The sequence below is a fragment of the Echeneis naucrates genome, chromosome 8 (genome assembly GCF_900963305.1).
Source record: "Echeneis naucrates chromosome 8, fEcheNa1.1, whole genome shotgun sequence".
Lineage (NCBI taxonomy): Eukaryota > Metazoa > Chordata > Actinopteri > Carangiformes > Echeneidae > Echeneis > Echeneis naucrates.
In genome coordinates, this window is record NC_042518.1 from 11,191,116 (window position 1) to 11,217,411 (window position 26,296).

Genomic DNA, 26,296 nt, shown 5'->3' on the forward strand with positions numbered 1-26,296 from the left:
CACACAACAATAAACACAGTTATTGAATTTAATACAGTAACTTTTTCTAGTGATGTGTGATCTATACTACACTGGTTATATATATATAAAAAAAAAAAAAAAAATCCACAAGAACTGCGCTGCTTCTGTACCCATACAGATCACATGTAGCTCAAAATAGTGGTGTAATAAAAAACATGAACATGCGACAAAGGACAACAAAGTTACAAAATGCTTTTTTTTTTTTATTTTGATTTTGAATCTGCATTAAAAAGACAAACACAACGTCATGTCACAAGCAACACACATTGAACAACAAACATCAGAGGACACAGCAACACAAAGTAGCATCTAATGGGCCTTGCATGTTTCAGGGATGTTCATGTTGAGGTTGACCATGTTGGTTTTGTCAAATGATCTGTGTCCAATAGATCTGACAATGGCTTTGGTATTGTTCACCACAGATTCGTGGTAAACTGCACAGTTATAGACCAAGTTATCATTTTTCCACTCATCAATGTCGACTGTTATCTGGCCATAAACAGAGTAGGATCCATTGTCTTTTACAGGGTTTGTGGTACTGACTTTGTATGTCGAGGCTGCTGCCTCATCATCAACAAGCCAAGACACGTAAACCTCCTGAGGGAAGAAGTCTTTCACAAAGCATGTCAGGGTCACGGTGTTAGTTTTAGTGTGCTCTACTGGTGGCAGCATAAAGACTGAAGGACGCTGAGTTGGTGCTCCTGCAAGCATGAAAAAACAATTAGGCCGCCTGTAACATATGAAAGTGCCTCCAGAGCATGAAGGCAACTCCGCTACTGAATACACTTCAAGATAACATAATATATCATAAAGTGTTTGATGATTTCACAGAAGGAATTAAAAAGGTTTTAGAGAACAGCAGAAAATTTGTCTTACCGGCCTTCCTTTCGTAACGCTCCTTGAGTGGCTCATACAAATTTGTATGTCCAACAACACAATAGCGCACTAGCCCCTTGCTCCATTCGTCATAGGTCACGACATGTGAAATGGTCCAGAGCTTTCCATTAGCGGTCTTTTCCAAAGCCTCCAATTCCTCTCCCTTCTCGTTCTCCCAATGAAGACTTTGAACACTTGGGTTGTTTATGTAGACTTTACATATAATGGTTCCTTCTTTCTTTAGTAAAATATCTTTCATTGCAGGGCCTTCAATGGTGACCTCCACATCTACCCAAGAACGGCCTTCGATAAATTCTGAGGGAAATAATAATGGACATGATTAACAAGTTGCTGAAAAACCATTGAAATTAAATCTGGATCAAAGAAAAAGAAATACACTTACCACATGAGGAGTGAGTATATGTTGTGTTTTTGACTTCATCATTACCGCAACCTTTTGTCTGAAACTCGCACGTTATTCTGGTTGAATGAGGCAAATCATTGAGATTCACTGAGAGGAAACTTGCTGCACTGTACAGCGTTGTTCCATTGTCCAACTTTCTTTCACTGGTAAAAGTCTCAGTGTGCTGTTGGGCGGGCAGTTCCACTTCATTTTTCAGCCATTTGATTTCAAAAGCTTTGGGTGAAAAATCTTGAGCAAAGCAGGAGAAGGAAACTTCGTTCTCATCATCAGAGGAGACCAACACTCTAAGTTGAGTTGGCAACTGGCAAGTAACCACTGGAAGACAAACACACACAGATATATACAGATATATAGATATGTATATAGATATAAATATATATGCAGAAGCAGAGGGAACAATGTGCTTCAATGTTCATATAATCTTTATGTGCTGTACATTTAGATTATATGATGAGTTCACAATGTATGCTAAGCAGTTTTTGCACACAAATGCATATATTGCTTCCACTTCTCAAATCAAGGCTATCTTTTACTTCAGTGCAAAAGGGAAACAAATCATAATAATAAATGACATCATTGAGGAGCAGATATTTCTTGCTTCCTTCTGCATATACATTGACTTTTCTGGCAAGCAAACAGAATTAATGTGAGTGCTAATTATGAACACAGTGAAAGTGGAGAGAGACAGACATGAGGCAGAACTGGCATGTTGCAGACAGGCAGAAAGAAGCAGAGCACACGGCAGCAATCTCTTTTTCGTCAGGTGCATTGGACATGTTAGTAAAGAATGAAATAGATTCAATAAAAAGAAATAGTCACAAGCTGAACATAAATGAGCAAGCTTGAGCCTTCTCATTCCACCTCTCTGTTTGGTTCACCTACAAGGAATACTTGTTATGAATTTAACAAAAGTTCAGGATATTTCCCTTTTTGCTTGGTAAAAATGGTATTTCATTTGTCTGCTTACCTATATGTTAATGCTTCTTTTGGTTCACTAGGCTACAGTGCATTTCTTTCTTTAAATAGTTGGAGGTATTATTATTACTAATAATGATTCTTGACAGTTTTTTGTTGTCTTTTTTGAATACAAAAAATGTTTTTTCATTTATTTCAAAATGGATTATATAAATATGATTTATTCTAAGTTCCCAACAAGACATTTTGTAACTTTCATTTGTCATTTGACAAAAGGTCAAGAAATCACCTTATCCAAAACATTCTGCTATTGAAGGTTACAGTTCTATCTTCATCAGAAGTAGCACTGTAGTACTCGATTACAGTTATTACTTCATTTTGTTTCTTTACTATATTGTAAAATATCAAATTTGTCTGATGAAGATACCATATTCTACCTAGATTTACCTGCAAAAGTCCATCCAATAAAATGATATTGATATTGTCACATTACACATCATGTGTCATACGTTGCAATGAATACAATTCATTTTAAAACATTATAATCGTGACACAATTTCCAAACATGCTCACAACTCTGCCCTGTAAAACTACTATCAAATCAACCGCTACATACAACTACTAAAGAAGGGATTTATGTGGGACTTAAAATAGATCTTACCTGTTATCTCGACAAAAGAACTGAAAGAAGTACCGAAATGTGTTGCGATACATTGGTAAGTCTGGTCTGCGTCCCATTCCTGTTTCGCCACTTTAATTTGACTGACTCCTGTGTAACTGCTGTCTTTCTGAATTGGAGGGTACTGAATGAAGTCCGTCAGCGCAACCCCTTTTTTGTTCCATGTGAATGTAAGTGAGGATGGTGTGAATCCGGCAGCCAGACAGCCAAGAGTGATCACGTCTCCAATCCCAGAGCCGCATTCAATCAGAGGAAACACAGTTGGCGCTGTTTGTGTACCTGAAATAAAAAACAAAAGTATAACTAAAATATCAAAAATATAAACATTAGAGACTTTTCACCAAGCATTGGTTAAAAGAGGGAGAAATCAACTGAGCTGATTCAGTAATGTAACAAAACTCAGCATGCAAGGCATTACCTTTAAAATGTTGAATGTGGAAATTTCCCGTAACCTCCGTACACAGACCTTAATTTTCTCTCTCCCATTTATGTAGATGCTTTTGGGTTATTATTATTATTTTTTTTTTTTTGTTTTGTTTTGTTTTGCACTAAAATTAACCTACCTTATTAATATTTGGAGTAATTTTGTGTTATTCTAGAAACAAATGGGCTCAATACTTTAAATGCACAACAATGACAATATTAATAAGTGAGTTTTTGAATCCGACGAAAAGACGTTTTAATGTAAGTTAATATTCATGGAATCAGATAAAGGTATATTCTGGCAAGAATTGATTATTTTTGTTCAATTTCAGCAATTACGAATGAGATTGAATAGAGTTCTTACCTGATGAAACGGTAACCATTGTCCCCTTTCCCCAGTAGTCAAAAGCACCGTAGTAACACGGTGCTGTTTCTATTTAGCCCTTAGTATGAAAAGGCTACAACAGCTAATGCCAAGTGCAAAAAGTCTACCATAACATTTATTTAACTCATATAAAATCCACTTAAACCATCTAAACACATTAACTGCAAATGTCCATCATCTGAGATTATTGCTGTTTGACTTTTTACAGGACATTTTCAAAATAATTGCCAATTAAGAGTTGACACGAGAAGTTGCAATATAACTTGAACACGACACTTCACAGTCTGAAAGGTAGATTTTAAATGGTACAAATCTTACCTGACGACACAGTTACCATAGTTCCTTTTCCCCAGTAGTCAAAAGCCCAGTTGTCACAGTTAGAAAAAGCTATTCACACTTCTCACAAAAACTCTTGACTCGAATAACCTATTCATTTCATTTCATAGTTTAGTTTCAGCCAGAGTTAAAGTCAAACAGAAATACACTCAATACGCCGATTGATTTTTGACTGAATTAGTATTTGGATTAAAGGTAAATGAATCGGGATTTTGTTTTCTTGGCAAAATCTATAAAACTACATACCTGAGGAGACGGTGACCATTGTGCCTTTGCCCCAGTAGTCAAAAGCGTAGTCACAGTCTAACAAATCATGAACCACTTCGTACAAAAAGCAGATTCCAGATAAAAATTGTTTCCGTAGTTATTTCCTGAGAATGCACCCTCCGAAATATTTGCTTTGGTTGTTGAAATTAAGTTTAACTTCAAAATAAGTTGAAATTGAATCAACAAACTACACCACGTCAAAAATGACTGTCCTGCTAAAGCGTCCTATTTGTATTTCCGAAAAATATTTTGCAATAAAAATCTTTACATTCTATTTAAAATAAAAAATAAACAAAGGAATAAATACAAAAGGCTGTTTTTACCTGATGTGACCGTCACCATTGTGCCTTTCCCCCATAAGTCAAAGCGGTCGTCACAGTGTAACAAGTCAACACATCCAGTACACAAAAACTACCTTTTGATGCCTTTTAGACAAAAATTTACTCCACTAAACTGGGAAAATATTAAATTTTCAATATCACAGCGAAAAAAGGCTGTTTTTACCTGATGTGACCGTCACCATTGTGCCTTTCCCCCAGTAGTCAAAACCGTAGTCACAGTTTAACAAGTCAACACATCCAGTACACAAAAACTACCTTTTGATGCCTTTTAGACAAAAATTTACTCCACTAAACTGGGAAAATATAAAATTTTCAATATCACAGCGAAAAAAGGCTGTTTTTACCTGATGTGACCGTCACCATGGTGCCTTTTCCCCATAAGTCAAAGTAGTAATCACAGTGATGGAATTCAGTTGCACTATAGAACAAAAAATGTCACAGCTTGTATCATCTAACAAAGTGAAATACTGAAATACACTACTCTACTATGTTTAATACAAGTTTGCACATCCAGTACACAAAAACTGCCTTTTAGACAAAAATTAACTCCACTAAACTGGGAAAATATTACGTTTTCAATGTGACCTCCCGTGGCCTGTTTGCGGACCGTTCATCATCAGTCCAAATCAGCGATTCTCAAACTTTTGTTGCTCATGAACACTTTGGACACGTTTTTGGACATTTTCAAGTCCCACCTGCCTCCATTGCCGCAACAAAATGCTAACGCTAATGCTAATGCTAATTAAAATACGCCAAGCTTAGAGTTTATATTTGTATAAAATGTATTGAAATAACATAAAGCACCATCATGCTGTATTCATCACCAACCTTAGTGGTCTGTGTCACAAATGAACCCATTTTGTGATGGTGTAGTTCACACTAACCTGCCACCTCTCTGTAAAGTTCGTTTATTGGTCCGCCGCAATTAACATCCCGACGTGAATCATCATTTCCGCCCTTTATTTCCGGGTTGCAGTTTCCTCCCGCTCTCCGATCTAATGTTCTTTTCATTTCGGCTGCACGGAGGCTGCTGATGGTGACTTTGTTTGTGTATGGGTGTTCTGTTTGTTTGTCTGTTTGTTGTTTTTATTTTGTTTGTAAAGAAAGGCATTAATAAAGAACCAAGGCATTAAACGGAATGCCTACACTCCTTTACTCTTTATTTTCTCTAAATGGGTCCATACAGTAATGAAAAAGGATCATCGTGTTGTTTTGAAGGAGAAGTAAAATCAGAAATTTTGACCATAAAGTCCTGAAGAAAACATTTAGAGGATGTGTAAAATATCAGATTAGAACTTGGGCCATCTTCCCAATTTCATGACAAATTCAGCCAGATCATTTAAATGGCTTGGCTCAGTGCTTCCTTTTGGAAACATCCCTTTGTTTTTACTAACCAACAGAGGTCAGTACAATCTGTCACCTTGGTTGGCCGGATGTGTGTCAGAGTTCTCTGAGCCTCTCTTCTGAGAAAAGCCTCTGATTTGTTTTGGTTGTTGGTTCTTAAAAATACAAAAATATTCTCCTATGAATATAAACGTGTCTAACAACTTTTATGTTTAGTCTATGACTTTTTTTTTTTTTTAGGAAAGTCTAACATCACAAATTTATTTTTGATTAGCAATTTAGTCAAGCAATGCCACTAGTGTGCCATGGTACACCTAGTGAAATGACCATTATGATGATTATTGCTGTAGTTGGACTTCAGGTGTTGCTGTCCTGTTTCTATGATGTTTTAAGGCTGTGCCAGGATTGAATGCCACTCATCCCCTCTTTCTCTTTTGCGGCCAAAATTATTGAAATGTAAATACTTTAGATTGAGATGGAGTAATGCCGTCTGCTAATGCACTTCAAGAACTTGTACTTGTTATATATATATATATAATAATCAAAAAAAAAAAAGTTGTCAGGAAATCAATGTCAGCCAAAAATCTGAATTTAAGGCTTGATTTAGTGATACGCTGATTTATTTTTTTTTAACTTATCTTTGATGCATTACAAACATTTTACAGCAAACAAACTGAAGCATCAAAAGAAATTAATATAAAATAATGTGCATCCATCACTCTCAATAATTGAACTAAAAGATAGGGTTACAGCAACACAGGGTTCCAAAGGATAAGCAGTATAGATAATGGATGGATGTATGGATAGAAGAAAATGAAGAGTACATTTCAAAAGTAAAATTAAAGCTAGTTGGGTCCTATTTCATCACATAAGTGGACATTTGCATCATAAAATGGGATGGTGATCATTGAGTCTTTACTATGGTTGCCAAGAAACCATAGATAACAGAGATGAGGAATAAAATAAGGAAGGTGAAAGCCACGTGCCAGCTGTCCACACCCAAGTCTTCATTCACATCCGTACGCATGAGCTCATCAAAAATGCTTAAGTGCTCCATATTGTCTGTAAAAGAATTGAGATTTGTCAGAGATCTGCAACATTGACTTTGTCATCATGGAAGAATTGAAAAAAAAAAAAAATAAATATATATATATATATATTTAAATCGATGAATAATACAGCACCTGGTTTCGATATATGCAGAGACTGGCTGATGTTTGCATGAGTCACTATGCATTTGATGTCTTCTAACAAATTGGCCTCGGGCAGAATAAGGTGGCTTTGGATGCTGAATTTTCCATTGTCGCCTACGTGGACATCACTAGTGTTGTAGGCCAAAAGCTCCTTAATTCCATCATGCCAAGTGATGTTAATAGATGCAGGGCTGAAGCCGAAGACCAGGCATACCAGTTCATTTTTGCCCTGGAGCAAAGTGGCTAAAGGTTTGCTGTACGCCACCGTGCCTGGGGGAAGACAGTCATGAAAGGCTCTATTTTTTTTATGAAGTAGTATCAATAAAGAACATAAAGCAAGACAAAATCCTGGGGCATTTTTGAGTTTCATACTATTTTCAAGTTTTATCTTGGAAATTGAAAGAGAAAAATTAAAAATGAGATAAGAGAAGATTGGCCTGTACGAGTAAACAACACTGACATTAAATGACTGATCTCAACTCACCAAACACATTAGTAATATTGGTTTTCAAAGGCAAACCCGATGACTCATGTCTCACGACACAAGAATATGTAGCATTCGTGTCTTCAGTTTTTGAAATTTTCAGTCTACTGTTCATTGAAAAAGTGTTGCTCCCATTGTATTTCCACACAGCACTGTTGGTGTAGTTGGTTGGTGGCAATGCTTGGTCATTCTCTTCCCAGTGCACTATGATAGCCGATGGAAAAAAACCCGAAACTAGGCAAGTGAGTGTGAGGTCATCTGATGTAGAGCGCTCAGAGGGAGATGGCTGCACGATCTTCACTGTTGGTTCATGCAGGTCTTGAGAAACAAGAAAAACAAGACAATTTTATTGAGCCGCTACTAACATTCAGCTAATAATGAATTTAATTCTCCTCATGATTAACACTACCTCTGCTTTTACTTATGTGGTCCTCGTAGCTCTGGCTGGCACATTTATGCTTTGCTTCACAAAATATTTGTTTAAATGCCTGCCAATCCTCAGTTGACACTTTTAAGAAGCTCTGCAAAGCCTCTGTCCCATTACTGTGTCTCACTAATGTCCCCGAACTGAAAGGAGGCTGTGCCTGCCCATCTACTTTCCAGGTGATGGCGAAATCATCAAGGTGAGTGCCAACCAGAAGGCAGCTGACTGTCACCTTGTCCTCATTCTGAATTTCTTGGAGAGGCGGTCCCTCAATGTATACGGCAACAATATGAGATGATGCCGGAGTAACTGCAAGATAAAGTCCACCAATCACATATTAAGTAATGATTGTGAGAAAGGAAGTCTTTAACAGAGGATTGATACCACTTTAGAATTAATGCATTAATATGATTACGATAATAATATTCATCATTATTCATATTACCTGAACATACACTGATGTTCCTGCGGATTATTTTATTCAAAGACTGGTCAGACACTTCACAAATGAAGACCTTCCCACTTTTCCACTGATCTTGAGGGATATGAATTTCACTGGTTACTATCACATGTTCATTTGTCACCGATTTATTTTTTATTTGAACTTGTGGAGAATCGGGAAGCCATTTAATTTCAGGATTGAAGCCTCGTCCAGAGCACAAGACTCTCTGCGGTTTTGACTCTTCACTGGGGACCAAAAGAAGTTCCACAGATGGTTCCACTAAATGAGGTAAGAGACAGTTCATCGATGAATAAAGTGTGAAATGTTAAACTAACTGTCATGAGCAGGAAAAACTTCTCTCACCAAAGATGCTGCCAATCAACTTTGACCTGAAGCTGGAAGAGAGGCCCTTCACAACGCAGGAGAATTCTTCTCCTTGTTTCCAAAGTTTTTCAGGGATAGAGAAGCGTTTCGTGATTGAATGAGAGCCCGGGGTTTTAGCAATCTCAAAATACTTTTCAGATATGTCTTTTTCGTTGTGCTGAAAAGTGACGTAGTAGTCATTTGAAGACAGCTGTGTAATGACACACTCGAGCACCAAACTATTCCCTTTCAGAAGATCAGAAAGAGATCTCTTGATCTCCACTGTTGGTGCTGGACCTGCAGGTCCTGTATGACATGAGAGGAGATGCATCAGAATCAGGTCTTTACAGTTTATTGTCGTAAAAACATGTCTGTGTTTCATCTTTTCCAACTGTCCCACCTGAGACAGTGATTGTTCTCTTCGTGGTTGGGAAGCACTTATGTTTAGCTTCACATGTTATTGTCCTGAGGTTTCTCCACCGTTGTGAAGAAATCATCAGGACACTTTCTTTATGAGTTATGTTTCCATGCTCTGTTACATTGACACCAGTTGGCACATTCTCATCAATCAGCCAGGTCACCTCGGCTTTGAATCCAGTGTGGACAGAACATGTTACATTCACATCAGATGCTGTGATCACGGTCCTGAAGTTGGGAACCTCCACATCAATTGAAGGACCGGCACCGATATACACTGCAGGAAAAATCATCTTTGGTGTTAAAACATAGTCTAACTTTTAGCAAATTGTATGTTTTCCTTTAGTAGTAATTCATAATAGAGGTTTAGAGGATCGTGCTGAGTAACAATAAATATACTCACTTTGACATATATCTGTTGTTTTATTGATATTCATCCCATCGTGACTGGCCTCACATGCAAAGGTGGAGCCCTTTTCCCACTCAGTCACATCAGGCTGAATCTCAGTGGTTAAGGTGAAAATTTTTTCCTTGTCCTTCGTGCTTTCCAGGTTCTTCTGAATTGTCCCAGTTGTAAGAGTTTGGCTTTCCTTAGTCCACTCCACATTCCATCTGTCTGGAACGAAGCCGCTTACGGTGCAGATGAGTCTGACTGGTGAGCTCCACAGATCGCCTTCCCAGACTGGATACACTGAGATACTTGGCGAGACAACCCTTGATACTGAGACAGAGAAGGGAATATTAGTCTTCACTTGTCTCAATACAAATATTACATAAGATTTTTTTTTTTTAATGTGAGCTGATTTGTTCACTTCAGTCATACGTACCTTTAAATTTTGGTCTAGAAACCCAGGTATAAATTGTAACTGTGCAATCTTTGTTTTTATGCTAGATGGCAGGCTTGTACTTTTACAGTGTCTGCTATCTTACAGACAGGTGGAGATCGGGCTGGAAGTCTGTTGCACAGATCTTGCAGCAGGGTAAGACAGGACACAGCGATCGGAGCGATCAGCAAGCGGAAGCATTGAGTAACACACAGCTCAAAAAAGTACCAAAAGGCAGAAGTGAAACAGCACAAGGAGCAACGGAGCATCACACACAGCAGGTGTGAGGTGTGGTTATACCAGTAAGAGAAACAGGAGGAACATTTAAATATCTCACTTCAGTTTACATATGACATCATGAAGATTTCATCACGTCTGTCCTGACTGTGCTAAAGGAACTTTTCAAGCTCATTAATCAACTCAAAAGCGAGTGTGATCAAAATTTGAACATTTATTTTCAAAAAGACAAGATTAAAATGAAAAAAGTACAAGAGATTACTTACATGAGTCTATGAGTATGTCAGAAAAAAATACTTTATAAAAAGTGTGATTCATTTCATTTCACCTGAAATGACACAAAACACAGAAATGTGGATTAATAATTTTACACAAAATCTTAAAATGAACTGATAACAGTATTACATAAATACTGATAGCAGATCTGATCAGCCTCTCTCATAAGATCCAATTCTTAAAAGCAAAATATGCTGTCTGAATATATATATATATATATATTAATATATATGGTATACATAAAAATGTATTTTGTTTCGATGAGTTTTTTGGTTGTTGGTACTGAATACATTTATATAGCTTAAATTATAAGCACAATATTTCTGGGCTTCTAATTCCTCAGTCACAATGACTTTTATTGATCTGTTGTCCTCAAATCTGTCATGCGACAAAGAATTTCCTGCCAATCTCTCTTGAATATGCAATTTATAAATGAAAAAAGAAAATGTTTACTCATAAGACACCATGAGACAACAAAATACTCTCATAAGTGTATATTTTGTTGTCTCTTTCTGCTTTGGAAATCCAAGTCTATCCATGAGGAGAACATATAAACTCATTGTTACCTTGAAAGAATTGGTTCCAATGGTGAACAGCACAGTGATGATGAAGAGAAGGATGAAGGTGAAGGCTGTGTTTCTCATGTTATCGTCTTCTTCTATGACACCATCCAATTCAGCCAGGTACTCTGGATCAGCTGTACAATAATTATTGAGTTAGTAATTGGGACATCCAAGCCCAACTTGAGTGAGGCATGAAGTGATATTTCTGAATGTCTTTCTAAAATGTTGATTTGGTTGATTTTATAGATTCTACAGTGATGCTGATTTGCTTTAGAAAGACTCCATTAACGGCACGGCATACGTGACTTGGCTTGTAAATCAGAACCATTTTCCTGAGAGACCACAGATTTAGTCCGGGAACAATCATCTATGTTGTGTTTGAGGTGCAAGGCCCACTAGGACACACACACACACACACACAAAGACATGGTACAATGTTCACACATCATCTACACACAACAATAAACACAGCTATTGAATTTAACACAGTAACTTTTTCTAGTGATGTGTGATCTATACTACACTGGTTATATATATTAAAAAAAAAAAAAAAAAATCCACAAGAACTGCGCTGCTTCTGTTACCATGCAGATCACATGTAGCTCAAAATAGTGGTGTAATAAAAAACATGAACAACATGCGACAAAGGACAACAAAGTTACAAAGTGCTTTTTTTTTATTTTGATTTTGAATCTGCATTAAAAAGACAAACACAACGTCATGTCACAAGCAACACACATTGAACAACAAACATCAGAGGACACAGCAACACAAAATAGCATCTAATGGGCCTTGCATGTTTCAGGGATGTTCATGTTGAGGTTGACCATGTTGGTTTTGTCAAATGATCTGTGTCCAATAGATCTGACAATGGCTTTGGTATTGTTCACCACAGATTCGTGGTAAACTGCACAGTTATAGACCAAGTTATCATTTTTCCACTCATCAATGTCGACTGTTATCTGGCCATAAACAGAATAGGATCCATTGTCTTTTACAGGGTTTGTGGTACTGACTTTTTATGTCGAGGCTGCTGCCTCATCATCAACAAGCCAAGACACGTAAACCTCCTGAGGGAAGAAGTCTTTCACAAAGCATGTCAGGGTCACGGTGTTAGTTTTAGTGTGCTCTACTGGTGGCAGCATAAAGACTGAAGGACGCTGAGTTGGTGCTCCTGCAAGCATGAAAAAACAATTAGGCCGCCTGTAACATATGAAAGTGCCCGACGGGCCAGAAGGCAACTCCGCTACTGAATACACTTCCAAGATAACATAATGTGTCATAAAGTGTTTCATGGTTTCACAGAAGGAATTAAAAAAGTTTTAGAGAACAGCAGAAAATTTGTCTTACCGGCCTTCCTTTCGTAACGCTCCTTGAGTGGCTCATAAAAATTTGTATGTCCAACAACACAATAGCGCACTAGCCCCTTGCTCCATTCATCATAGGTCACGACATGTGAAATGGTCCAGAGCTTTCCATTAGCGGTCTTTTCCAAAGCCTCCAATTCCTCTCCCTTCTCGTTCTCCCAATGAAGACTTTGAACACTTGGGTTGTTTATGTAGACTTTACATATAATGGTTCCTTCTTTCTGTAGTAAAATATCTTTCATTGCAGGGCCTTCAATGGTGACCTCCACATCTGCCTTAGGACAGCCTGTGGAAATTTCTGAGGGAAATAGTAATTGACATGATTAACAAATTGCTGAAAAACCATTGAAATTAAATCTGGATCAAAGAAAAAGAAATACACTTAATACCTTGGGAGTGAGTATATGTTGTATTTTTGACGTCGCAACCTGTTGCCTGAAACTCGCACGTTATTCTGGTTGAATGAGGCAAATCATTGAGATTCACTGAGAGGAAACTTGCTGCACTGTACAGTGTTGTTCCATTGTCCAACTTTCTTTCACTGGTAAAAGTCTCAGTGTGTTATTGGGCGGGCAGTTCCACTTCATTTTTCAGCCATTTGATTTCAAAAGCTTTGGGTGAAAAATCTTGAGCAAAGCAGGAGAAGGAAACTTCGTTCTCATCATCAGAGGAGGCCAACACTCTAAGTTGAGTTGGCAACTGGCAAGTAACCACTGGAAGACAAACACACACAGATATATACAGATATATAGATATGTATATAGATATAAATATATATGCAGAAGCAGAGGGAACAATGTGCTTCAATGTTCATATAATCTTTATGTGCTGTACATTTAGATTATATGATGAGTTCACAATGTATGCTAAGCAGTTTTTGCACACAAATGCATATATTGCTTCCACTTCTCAAATCAAGGCTATCTTTTACTTCAGTGCAAAAGGGAAACAAATCATAATAATAAATGACATCATTGAGGAGCAGATATTTCTTGCTTCCTTCTGCATATACATTGACTTTTCTGGCAAGCAAACAGAATTAATGTGAGTGCTAATTATGAACACAGTGAAAGTGGAGAGAGACAGACATGAGGCAGAACTGGCATGTTGCAGACAGGCAGAAAGAAGCAGAGCACACGGCAGCAATCTCTTTTTCGTCAGGTGCATTGGACATGTTAGTAAAGAATGAAATAGATTCAATAAAAAGAAATAGTCACAAGTTGAACATAAATGAGCAAGCTTGAGCCTTCTCATTCCACCTCTCTGTTTGGTTCACCTACAAGGAATACTTGTTATGAATTTAACAAAAGTTCAGGATATTTCCCTTTTTGCTTGGTAAAAATCGTATTTCATTTGTCTGCTTACCTATATGTTAATGCTTCTTTTGGTTCACTAGGCTACAGTGCATTTTTTTTCTTTAAATAGTTGGAGGTATTATTATTACTAATAATGATTCTTGACAGTTTTTTGTTGTCTTTTTTGAATAAAAAAAATTTTTTTTCATTTCTTTCAAAATGGATTATATAAATATGATTTATTCTAAGTTCCTAACAAGAAATGTGGTAACTTTCATTTGTCATTTGACAAAAGGTCAAGAAATCACCTTATCCAAAACAATCTGCTATTGAAGGTTACATTTCTATCTTCATCAGAAGTAGCACTGTAGTACTCGATTACAGTTATTACTTCATTTTGTTTCTTTACTATATTGTAAAATATCAAATTTGTCTGATGAAGATACCATATTCTACCTAGATTTACCTGCAAAAGTCCATCCAATGAAATTATATTGATATTGTCACATTACACATCATGTGTCATACGTTGCAATGAATACAATTCATTTTAAAACATTATAATCGTGACACAATTTCCAAACATGCTCACAACTCTGCCCTGTAAAACTGCTATCAAATCAACCGCTACATACAACTACTAAAGAAGGGATTTATGTGGGACTTTAAATAGCTCTTACCTGGCTTTATGAAGTTAGCATTGACAGAAGTACCGAAATGTGTTGCATGACATTGGATAATGTCCTCTGCATTCCATTCCTTTCTCCTCACACTGATTTGACTGACTCCTGTGTAACTGCTGTCTTTCTGAATTGGAGGGTACTGAATGAAGTCCGTCAGCGCAACCCCTTTTTTGTTCCATGTGAATGTAAGTGAGGATGGTGTGAATCCGGCAGCCAGACAGCCAAGAGTGATCACGTCTCCAATCCCAGAGCCGCATTCAATCAGAGGAAACACAGTTGGCGCTTTTTGTGCATCTGAAATAAAAAACAAAAGTATAACTAAAATATCAAAAATATAAACATTAGAGACTTTTCACCAAGCATTGGTTAAAAGAGGGAGAAATCAACTGAGCTGATTCAGTAATGTAACAAAACTCAGCATGCAAGGCATTACCTTTAAAATGTTGAATGTGGAAATTTCCCGTAACCTCCGTACACAGACCTTAATTTTCTCTCTCCCATTTATGTAGATGCTTTTGGGTTATTATTATTATTTTTTTTGTTTTGTTTTGTTTTGTTTTGCACTAAAATTAACCTACCTTATTAATATTTGGAGTAATTTTGTGTTATTCTAGAAACAAATGGGCTCAATACTTTAAATGCACAACAATGACAATATTAATAAGTGAGTTTTTGAATCCGACGAAAAGACGTTTTAATGTAAGTTAATATTCATGGTATCAGATAAAGGTATATTCTGGCAAGAATTGATTATTTTTGTTCAATTTCAGCAATTACGAATGAGATTGAATAGAGTTCTTACCTGATGAAACGGTAACCATTGTCCCCTTTCCCCAGTAGTCAAAAGCACCGTAGTAACACGGTGCTGTTTCTATTTAGCCCTTAGTATGAAAAGGCTACAACAGCTAATGCCAAGTGCAAAAAGTCTACCATAACATTTATTTAACTCATATAAAATCCACTTAAACCATCTAAACACATTAACTGCAAATGTCCATCATCTGAGATTATTGCTGTTTGACTTTTTACAGGACATTTTCAAAATAATTGCCAATTAAGAGTTGACACGAGAAGTTGCAATATAACTTGAACACGACACTTCACAGTCTGAAAGGTAGATTTTAAATGGTACAAATCTTACCTGACGACACAGTTACCATAGTTCCTTTTCCCCAGTAGTCAAAAGCCCAGTTGTCACAGTTAGAAAAAGCTATTCACACTTCTCACAAAAACTCTTGACTCGAATAACCTATTCATTTCATTTCATAGTTTAGTTTCAGCCAGAGTTAAAGTCAAACAGAAATACACTCAATACGCCGATTGATTTTTGACTGAATTAGTATTTGGATTAAAGGTAAATGAATCGGGATTTTGTTTTCTTGGCAAAATCTATAAAACTACATACCTGAGGAGACGGTGACCATTGTGCCTTTGCCCCAGTAGTCAAAAGCGTAGTCACAGTCTAACAAATCATGAACCACTTCGTACAAAAAGCAGATTCCAGATAAAAATTGTTTCCGTCGTAATTTCCTGAGAATGCACCCTCCGAAATATTTGCTTTGGTTGTTGAAATTAAGTTTAACTTCAAAATAAGTTGAAATTGAATCAACAAACTACACCACGTCAAAAATGACTGTCCTGCTAAAGCGTCCTATATGTATTTCCGAAAAATATTTTGCAATAAAAATCTTTACATTCTATTTAAAATAAAAAATAAACAAAAGGAATAAATACAAAAGGCTGTTTTTACCTGATGTGACCGTCACCATTGTGCCTTTCCCCCATAAGTCAAAGCGGTCGTCACAGTGTAACAAGTCAACACATCCAGTACACAAAAACTACCTTTTGATGCCTTTTAGACAAAAATTTACTCCACTAAACTGGGAAAATATTAAATTTTCAATATCACATCGAAAAAAGGCTGTTTTTACCTGATGTGACCGTCACCATTGTGCCTTTCCCCCAGTAGTCAAAACCGTAGTCACAGTGTAACAAGTCAACACATCCAGTACACAAAAACTACATTTTCATGCCTTTTAGTCAGACATTTGCGCCACTAAAAAAAAAAAAAACAATAAAATTTTCAATGTGTCGACGGAAAAAGGCTGTTTTTACCTGATGTGACCGTCACCATGGTGCCTTTCCCCCATAAGTCAAATTGGTTGTCACAGTGTAACAAGTCAACACATCCAGTACACAAAAACTACCTTTTGGTGCCTTTTAGACAAAAATTTACTCCACTAAACTGGGAAAATATAAAATTTTCAATATCACAGTGAAAAAAGGCTGTTTTTACCTGATGTGACCGTCACCATGGTGCCTTTTCCCCATAAGTCAAAGTAGTAATCACAGTGATGGAATTCAGTTGCACTATAGAACAAAAAATGTCACAGCTTGTATCATCTAACAAAGTGAAATACTGAAATACACTACTCTACTATGTTTAATACAAGTTTGCACATCCAGTACACAAAAACTGCCTTTTAGACAAAAATTAACTCCACTAAACTGGGAAAATATTACGTTTTCAATGTGACCTCCCGTGGCCTGTTTGCGGACCGTTCATCATCAGTCCAAATCAGCGATTCTCAAACTTTTGTTGCTCATGAACACTTTGGACACGTTTTTGGACATTTTCAAGTCCCACCTGCCTCCATTGCCGCAACAAAATGCTAACGCTAATGCTAATTAAAATACGCCAAGCTTAGAGTTTATATTTGTATAAAATGTATTGAAATAACATAAAGCACCATCATGCTGTATTCATCACCAACCTTAGTGGTCTGTGTCACAAATGAACCCATTTTGTGATGGTGTAGTTCACACTAACCTGCCACCTCTCTGTAAAGTTCGTTTATTGGTCCGCCGCAATTAACATCCCGACGTGAATCATCATTTCCGCCCTTTATTTCCGGGTTGCAGTTTCCTCCCGCTCTCCGATCTAATGTTCTTTTCATTTCGGCTGCACGGAGGCTGCTGATGGTGACTTTGTTTGTGTATGGGTGTTCTGTTTGTTTGTCTGTTTGTTGTTTTTATTTTGTTTGTAAAGAAAGGCATTAATAAAGAACCAAGGCATTAAACGGAATGCCTACACTCCTTTACTCTTTATTTTCTCTAAATGGGTCCATACAGTAATGAAAAAGGATCATTGTGTTGTTTTGAAGGAGAAGTAAAATCAGAAATTTTGACCATAAAGTCCTGAAGAAAACATTTAGAGGATGTGTAAAATATCAGATTAGAACTTGGGCCATCTTCCCAATTTCATGACAAATTCAGCCAGATCATTTAAATGGCTTGGCTCAGTGCTTCCTTTTGGAAACATCCCTTTGTTTTTACTAACCAACAGAGGTCAGTACAATCTGTCACCTTGGTTGGCCTGGATGTGTGTCAGAGTTCTCCGAGCCTCTCTTCTGAGAAAAGCCTCTGATTTGTTTTGGTTGTTGGTTCTTAAAAATACAAAAATATTCTCCTATGAATATAAACGTGTCTAACAACTTTTATGTTTAGTCTATGACTTTTTTTTTTTTTTAGGAAAGTCTAACATCACAAATTTATTTTTGATTAGCAATTTAGTCAAGCAATGCCACTAGTGTGCCATGGTACACCTAGTGAAATGACCATTATGATGATTATTGCTGTAGTTGGACTTCAGGTGTTGCTGTCCTGTTTCTATGATGTTTTAAGGCTGTGCCAGGATTGAATGCCACTCATCCCCTCTTTCTCTTTTGCGGCCAAAATTATTGAAATGTAAATACTTTAGATTGAGATGTAGTAATGCCGTCTGCTAATGCACTTCAAGAACTTGTACTTGTTATATATATATATATATATATATATATAATAATCAAAAACAAAAAAAAAGTTGTCAGGAAATCAATGTCAGCCAAAAATCTGAATTTAAGGCTTGATTTAGTGATACGCTGATTTATTTTTTTTTTACTTATCTTTGATGCATTACAAACATTTTACAGCAAACAAACTGAAGCATCAAAAGAAATTAATATAAAATAATGTGCATCCATCACTCTCAATAATTGAACTAAAAGATAGGGTTACAGCAACACAGGGTTCCAAAGGATAAGCAGTATAGATAATGGATGGATGTATGGATAGAAGAAAATGAAGAGTACATTTCAAAAGTAAAATTAAAGCTAGTTGGGTCCTATTTCATCACATAAGTGGACATTTGCATCATAAAATGGGATGGTGATCATTGAGTCTTTACTATGGTTGCCAAGAAACCATAGATAACAGAGATGAGGAATAAAATAAGGAAGGTGAAAGCCACGTGCCAGCTATCCACACCCAAGTCTTCATTCACATCCGTACGCATGAGCTCATCAAAAATGCTTAAGTGCTCCATATTGTCTGTAAAAGAATTGAGATTTGTCAGAGATCTGCAACATTGACTTTGTCATCATGGAAGAATTGAAAAAAAAAAAAAAAATATATATATACATATATATGTATATATTTAAATCGATGAATAATACAGCACCTGGTTTCGATATATGCAGAGACTGGCTGATGTTTGCATGAGTCACTATGCATTTGATGTCTTCTAACAAATTGGCCTCGGGCAGAATAAGGTGGCTTTGGATGCTGAATTTTCCATTGTCGCCTACGTGGACATCACTAGTGTTGTAGGCCAAAAGCTCCTTAATTCCATCATGCCAAGTGATGTTAATAGATGCAGGGCTGAAGCCGAAGACCAGGCATACCAGTTCATTTTTGCCCTGGAGCAAAGTGGCTAAAGGTTTGCTGTACGCCACCGTGCCTGGGGGAAGACAGTCATGAAAGGCTCTATTTTTTTTATGAAGTAGTATCAATAAAGAACATAAAGCAAGACAAAATCCTGGGGCATTTTTGAGTTTCATACTATTTTCAAGTTTTATCTTGGAAATTGAAAGAGAAAAATTAAAAATGAGATAAGAGAAGATTGGCCTGTACGAGTAAACAACACTGACATTAAATGACTGATCTCAACTCACCAAACACATTAGTAATATTGGTTTTCAAAGGCAAACCCGATGACTCATGTCTCACGACACAAGAATATGTAGCATTCGTGTCTTCAGTTTTTGAAATTTTCAGTCTACTGTTCATTGAAAAAGTGTTGCTCCCATTGTATTTCCACACAGCACTGTTGGTGTAGTTGGTTGGTGGCAATGCTTGGTCATTCTCTTCCCAGTGCACTATGATAGCCGATGGAAAAAAAACCCGAAACTAGGCAAGTGAGTGTGAGGTCATCTGATGTAGAGCGCTCAGAGGGAAATGGCTGCACGATCTTCACTGTTGGTTCATGCAGGTCTTGAGAAACAAGAAAAACAAGACAATTTTATTGAGCCGCTACTAACATTCTGCTAATAATGAATTTAATTCTCCTCATGATTAACACTACCTCTGCTTTTACTTATGTGGTCCTCGTAGCTCTGGCTGGCACATTTATGCTTTGCTTCACAAAATATTTGTTTAAATGCCTGCCAATCCTCAGTTGACACTTTTAAGAAGCTCTGCAAAGCCTCTGTCCCATTACTGTGTCTCACTAATGTCCCCGAACTGAAAGGAGGCTGTGCCTGCCCATCTACTTTCCAGGTGATGGCGAAATCATCAAGGTGAGTGCCAACCAGAAGGCAGCTGACTGTCACCTTGTCCTCATTCTGAATTTCTTGGAGAGGCGGTCCCTCAATGTATACGGCAACAATATGAGATGATGCCGGAGTAACTGCAAGATAAAGTCCACCAATCACATATTAAGTAATGATTGTGAGAAAGGAAGTCTTTAACAGAGGATTGATACCACTTTAGAATTAATGCATTAATATGATTACGATAATAATATTCATCATTATTCATATTACCTGAACATACACTGATGTTCCTGCGGATTATTTTATTCAAAGACTGGTCAGACACTTCACAAATGAAGACCTTCCCACTTTTCCACTGATCTTGAGGGATATGAATTTCACTGGTTACTATCACATGTTCATTTGTCACCGATTTATTTTTTATTTGAACTTGTGGAGAATCGGGAAGCCATTTAATTTCAGGATTGAAGCCTCGTCCAGAGCACAAGACTCTCTGCGGTTTTGACTCTTCACTGGGGACCAAAAGAAGTTCCACAGATGGTTCCACTAAATGAGGTAAGAGACAGTTCATCGATGAATAAAGTGTGAAATGTTAAACTAACTGTCATGAGCAGGAAAAACTTCTCTCACCAAAGATGCTGCCAATCAACTTTGACCTGAAGCTGGAAGAGAGGCCCTTCACGACGCAGGAGAATTCTTCTCCTTGTTTCCAAAGTTTTTCAGGGATAGAGAAGCGTTTCGTGATTGAATGAGAGCCCGGGGTTTTAGCAATCTCAAAATACTTTTCAGATATGTCTTTTTCGTTGTGCTGAAAAGTGACGTAGTAGTCATTTGAAGACAGCTGTGTAATGACACACTCGAGCACCAAACTATTCCCTTTCAGAAGATCAGAAAGAGATCTCTTGATCTCCACTGTTGGTGCTGGACCTGCAGGTCCTGTATGACATGAGAGGAGATGCATCAGAATCAGGTCTTTACAGTTTATTGTCGTAAAAACATGTCTGTGTTTCATCTTTTCCAACTGTCCCACCTGAGACAGTGATTGTTCTCTTCGTGGTTGGGAAGCACTTATGTTTAGCTTCACATGTTATCGTCCTGAGGTTTCTCCACCGTTGTGAAGAAATCATCAGGACACTTTCTTTATGAGTTATGTTTCCATGCTCTTTTACATTGACACCAGTTGGCACATTCTCATCAATCAGCCAGGTCACCTCGGCTTTGAATCCAGTGTGGACAGAACATGTTACATTCACATCAGATGCTGTGATCACGGTCCTGAAGTTGGGAACCTCCACATCAATTGAAGGACCGGCACCGATATACACTGCAGGAAAAATCATCTTTGGTGTTAAAACATAGTCTAACTTTTAGCAAATTGTATGTTTTCCTTTAGTAGTAATTCATAATAGAGGTTTAGAGGATCGTGCTGAGTAACAATAAATATACTCACTTTGACATATATCTGTTGTTTTATTGATATTCATCCCATCGTGACTGGCCTCACATGCAAAGGTGGAGCCCTTTTCCCACTCAGTCACATCAGGCTGAATCTCAGTGGTTAAGGTGAAAGTTTTTTCCTTGTCCTTCGTGCTTTCCAGGTTCTTCTGAATTGTCCCAGTTGTAAGAGTTTGGCTTTCCTTAGTCCACTCAACATTCCATCTGTCTGGAAAGAAGCCGCTTACGGTGCAGATGAGTCTGACTGGTGAGCTCCACAGATCGCCTTCCCAGACTGGATACACTGAGATACTTGGTGAGACAACCCTTGATACTGAGACAGAGAAGGGAATATTAGTCTTCACTTGTCTCAATACAAATATTACATAAGATTTTTTTTTTTTTAATGTGAGCTGATTTGTTCACTTCAGTCATACGTACCTTTATATTTTGGTCTAGAAACCCAGGTATAAATTGTAACTGGGCAATCTTTGTTTTTATGCTAGATGGCAGGCTTGTACTTTTACAGTGTCTGCTATCTTACAGACAGGTGGAGATCGGGCTGGAAGTCTGTTGCACAGATCTTGCAGCAGGGTAAGACAGGACAGAGCGATCGGAGCGATCAGCAAGCGGAAGCATTGAGTAACACACAGCTCAAAAAAGTATCAAAAGGCAGAAGTGAAACAGCACAAGGAGCAACGGAGCATCACACACAGCAGGTGTGAGGTGTGGTTATACCAGTAAGAGAAACAGGAGGAACATTTAAATATCTCACTTCAGTTTACATATGACATCATGAAGATTTCATCACGTCTGTCCTGACTGTGCTAAAGGAACTTTTCAAGCTCATTAATCAACTCAGAAGCGAGTGTGATCAAAATTTGAACATTTATTTTCAAAAAGACAAGATTAAAATGAAAAAAGTACAAGAGATTACTTACATGAGTCTATGAGTATGTCAGAAAAAAATACTTTATAAAAAGTGTGATTCATTTCATTTCACCTGAAATGACACAAAACACAGAAATGTGGATTAATAATTTTACACAAAATCTTAAAATGAACTGATAACAGTATTACATAAATACTGATAGCAGATCTGATCAGCCTCTCTCATAAGATCCAATTCTTAAAAGCAAAATATGCTGTCTGAATATATATATATATATATTAATATATATGGTATACATGAAAATGTATTTTGTTTCGATTAATTTTTTGGTTGTTGGTACTGAATACATTTATATAGCTTAAATTATAAGCACAATATTTCTGGGCTTCTAATTCCTCAGTCACAATGACTTTTATTGATCTGTTGTCCTCAAATCTGTCATGCGACAAAGAATTTCCTGCCAATCTCTCTTGAATATGCAATTTATAAATGAAAAAAGAAAATGTTTACTCATAAGACACCATGAGACAACAAAATACTCTCATAAGTGTATATTTTGTTGTCTCTTTCTGCTTTGGAAATCCAAGTCTATCCATGAGGAGAACATATAAACTCATTGTTACCTTGAAAGAATTGGTTCCAATGGTGAACAGCACAGTGATGATGAAGAGAAGGATGAAGGTGAAGGCTGTGTTTCTCATGTTATCGTCTTCTTCTATGACACCATCCAATTCAGCCAGGTACTCTGGATCAGCTGTACAATAATTATTGAGTTAGTAATTGGGACATCCAAGCCCAACTTGAGTGAGGCATGAAGTGATATTTCTGAATGTCTTTCTAAAATGTTTTTGGTTGATTTTATAGATTCTACAGTGATGCTGATTTGCTTTAGAAAGACTCCATTAACGGCACGGCATACGTGACTTGGCTTGTAAATCAGTACCATTTTCCTGAGAGACCACAGATTTAGTCCGGGAACAATCATCTATGTTGTGTTTGAGGTGCAAGGCCCACTAGGACACACACACACACACACACAAAGACATGGTACAACGTTCACACATCATCTACACACAACAATAAACACAGTTACTGAATTTAACACAGTAACTTTTTCTAGTGACGTGTGATCTATACTACACTGGTTATATATAAAAAAAAAAAAAATCCACAAGAACTGCGCTGCTTCTGTACCCATACAGATCACATGTAGCTCAAAATAGTGGTGTAATAAAAAACATGAACAGCATGCGACAAAGGACAACAAAGTTACAAAGTGCTTTTTTTTTATTTTGATTTTGAATCTGCATTAAAAAGACAAACACAACGTCATGTCACAAGCAACACACATTGAACAACAAACATCAGAGGACACAGCAACACAAAGTAGCATCTAATGGGCCTTGCATGTTTCAGGGATGTTCATGTTGAGGTTGACCATGTTGGTTTTGTCAAATGATCTGTGTCCAATAGATCTGACAATGGCTTTGGTATTGTTCACCACAGATTCGTGGTAAACTGCACAGTTATAGACCAAGTTATCATTTTTCCACTCATCAATGTCGACTGTTATCTGGCCATAAACAGAGTAGGATCCATTGTCTTTTACAGGGTTTGTGGTACTGACTTTGTATGTCGAGGCTGCTGCCTCATCATCAACAAGCCAAGACACGTAAACCTCCTGAGGGAAGAAGTCTTTCACAAAGCATGTCAGGGTCACGGTGTTAGTTTTAGTGTGCTCTACTGGTGGCAGCATAAAGACTGAAGGACGCTGAGTTGGTGCTCCTGCAAGCATGAAAAAACAATTAGGCCACCTGTAACATATGAAAGTGCCTCCAGAGCATGAAGGCAACTCCGCTACTGAATACACTTCAAGATAACATAATGTATCATAAAGTGTTTGATGATTTCACAGAAGGAATTAAAAAGGTTTTAGAGAACAGCAGAAAATTTGTCTTACCGGCCTTCCTTTCGTAACGCTCCTTGAGTGGCTCATAAAAATTTGTATGTCCAACAACACAATAGCGCACTAGCCCCTTGCTCCATTCGTCATAGGTCACGACATGTGAAATGGTCCAGAGCTTTCCATTAGCGGTCTTTTCCAAAGCCTCCAATTCCTCTCCCTTCTCGTTCTCCCAATGAAGACTTTGAACACTTGGGTTGTTTATGTTGACTTTACATATAATGGTTCCTTCTTTCTTTAGTAAAATATCTTTCATTGCAGGGCCTTCAATGGTGATCTCCACATCTGCCTTAGGACAGCCTGTGGGAATTTCTGAGGGAAATAGTAATTGACATGATTAACAAATTGCTGAAAAACCATTGAAATTAAATCTGGATCAAAGAAAAAGAAATACACTTACCACATGAGGAGTGAGTATATGTTGCATTTTTGACGTCGCAACCTGTTGCCTGAAACTCGCACGTTATTCTGGTTGAATGAGGCAAATCATTGAGATTCACTGAGAGGAAACTTGCTGCACTGTACAGCGTTGTTCCATTGTCCAACTTTCTTTCACTGGTAAAAGTCTCAGTGTGCTGTTGGGCGGGCAGTTCCACTTCATTTTTCAGCCATTTGATTTCAAAAGCTTTGGGTGAAAAATCTTTAGCAAAGCAGGAGAAGGAAACTTCGTTCTCATCATCAGAGGAGACCAACACTCTAAGTTGAGTTGGCAACTGGCAAGTAACCACTGGAAGACAAACACACACAGATATATACAGATATATAGATATGTATATAGATATAAATATATATGCAGAAGCAGAGGGAACAATGTGCTTCAATGTTCATATAATCTTTATGTGCTGTACATTTAGATTATATGATGAGTTCACAATGTATGCTAAGCAGTTTTTTCACACAAATGCATATATTGCTTCCACTTCTCAAATCAAGGCTATCTTTTACTTCAGTGCAAAAGGGAAACAAATCATAATAATAAATGACATCATTGAGGAGCAGATATTTCTTGCTTCCTTCTGCATATACATTGACTTTTCTGGCAAGCAAACAGAATTAATGTGCGTGCTAATTATGAACACAGTGAAAGTGGAGAGAGACAGACATGAGGCAGAACTGGCATGTTGCAGACAGGCAGAAAGAAGCAGAGCACACGGCAGCAATCTCTTTTTCGTCAGGTGCATTGGACATGTTAGTAAAGAATGAAATAGATTCAATAAAAAGAAATAGTCACAAGCTGAACATAAATGAGCAAGCTTGAGCCTTCTCATTCCACCTCTCTGTTTGGTTCACCTACAAGGAATACTCGTTATGAATTTAACAAAAGTTCAGGATATTTCCCTTTTTGCTTGGTAAAAATGGTATTTCATTTGTCTGCTTACCTATATGTTAATGCTTCTTTTGGTTCACTAGGCTACAGTGCATTTCTTTCTTTAAATAGTTGGAGGTATTATTATTACTAATAATGATTCTTGGCAGTTTTTTGTTGTCTTTTTTTAATTAAAAAAATGTTTTTTCATTTCTTTCAAAATGGATTATATAAATATGATTTATTCTAAGTTCCTAACAAGAAATTTTGTAACTTTCATTTGTCATTTGACAAAAGGTCAAGAAATCACCTTATCCAAAACAATCTGCTATTGAAGGTTACAGTTCTATCTTCATCAGAAGTAGCACTGTAGTACTCGATTACAGTTATTACTTCATTTTGTTTCTTTACTATATTGTAAAATATCAAATTTGTCTGATGAAGATACCATATTCTACCTAGATTTACCTGCAAAAGTCCATCCAATGAAATTATATTGATATTGTCACATTACACATCATGTGTCATACG

At 37.2% G+C, this 26,296-nt stretch overlaps 1 protein-coding gene and 1 gene segment (V, D, J or C); both read right to left on the reverse strand.

Annotated features, from left to right (window-relative positions):
* Nucleotides 1-240: 240 nt before the first annotated feature.
* On the reverse strand, nucleotides 241-4,248 carry LOC115047999 (immunoglobulin heavy constant mu-like). The segment is given in 5 exon segments: nucleotides 241-722; nucleotides 898-1,212; nucleotides 1,301-1,636; nucleotides 2,898-3,194; nucleotides 4,042-4,248. Coding segments are annotated over 5 exon segments (1,359 nt in total).
* A 2,382-nt stretch (nucleotides 4,249-6,630) lies between these two features.
* LOC115047998 (uncharacterized) overlaps nucleotides 6,631-26,296 on the reverse strand; it is a 65,712-nt gene continuing 46,046 nt past the window's right edge. Inside the window, 15 exon segments of the mRNA XM_029509286.1 lie at nucleotides 6,631-7,073; nucleotides 7,196-7,474; nucleotides 7,689-8,006; nucleotides 8,098-8,421; nucleotides 8,558-8,833; nucleotides 8,918-9,223; nucleotides 9,318-9,611; nucleotides 9,738-10,055; nucleotides 19,571-19,796; nucleotides 19,798-19,889; nucleotides 19,981-20,304; nucleotides 20,441-20,716; nucleotides 20,801-21,106; nucleotides 21,201-21,494; nucleotides 21,621-21,938. Of these exon segments, the coding sequence (XP_029365146.1) occupies nucleotides 6,916-7,073; nucleotides 7,196-7,474; nucleotides 7,689-8,006; nucleotides 8,098-8,421; nucleotides 8,558-8,833; nucleotides 8,918-9,223; nucleotides 9,318-9,611; nucleotides 9,738-10,055; nucleotides 19,571-19,796; nucleotides 19,798-19,889; nucleotides 19,981-20,304; nucleotides 20,441-20,716; nucleotides 20,801-21,106; nucleotides 21,201-21,494; nucleotides 21,621-21,938 (4,109 nt within the window). The 3' untranslated portion in view covers nucleotides 6,631-6,915.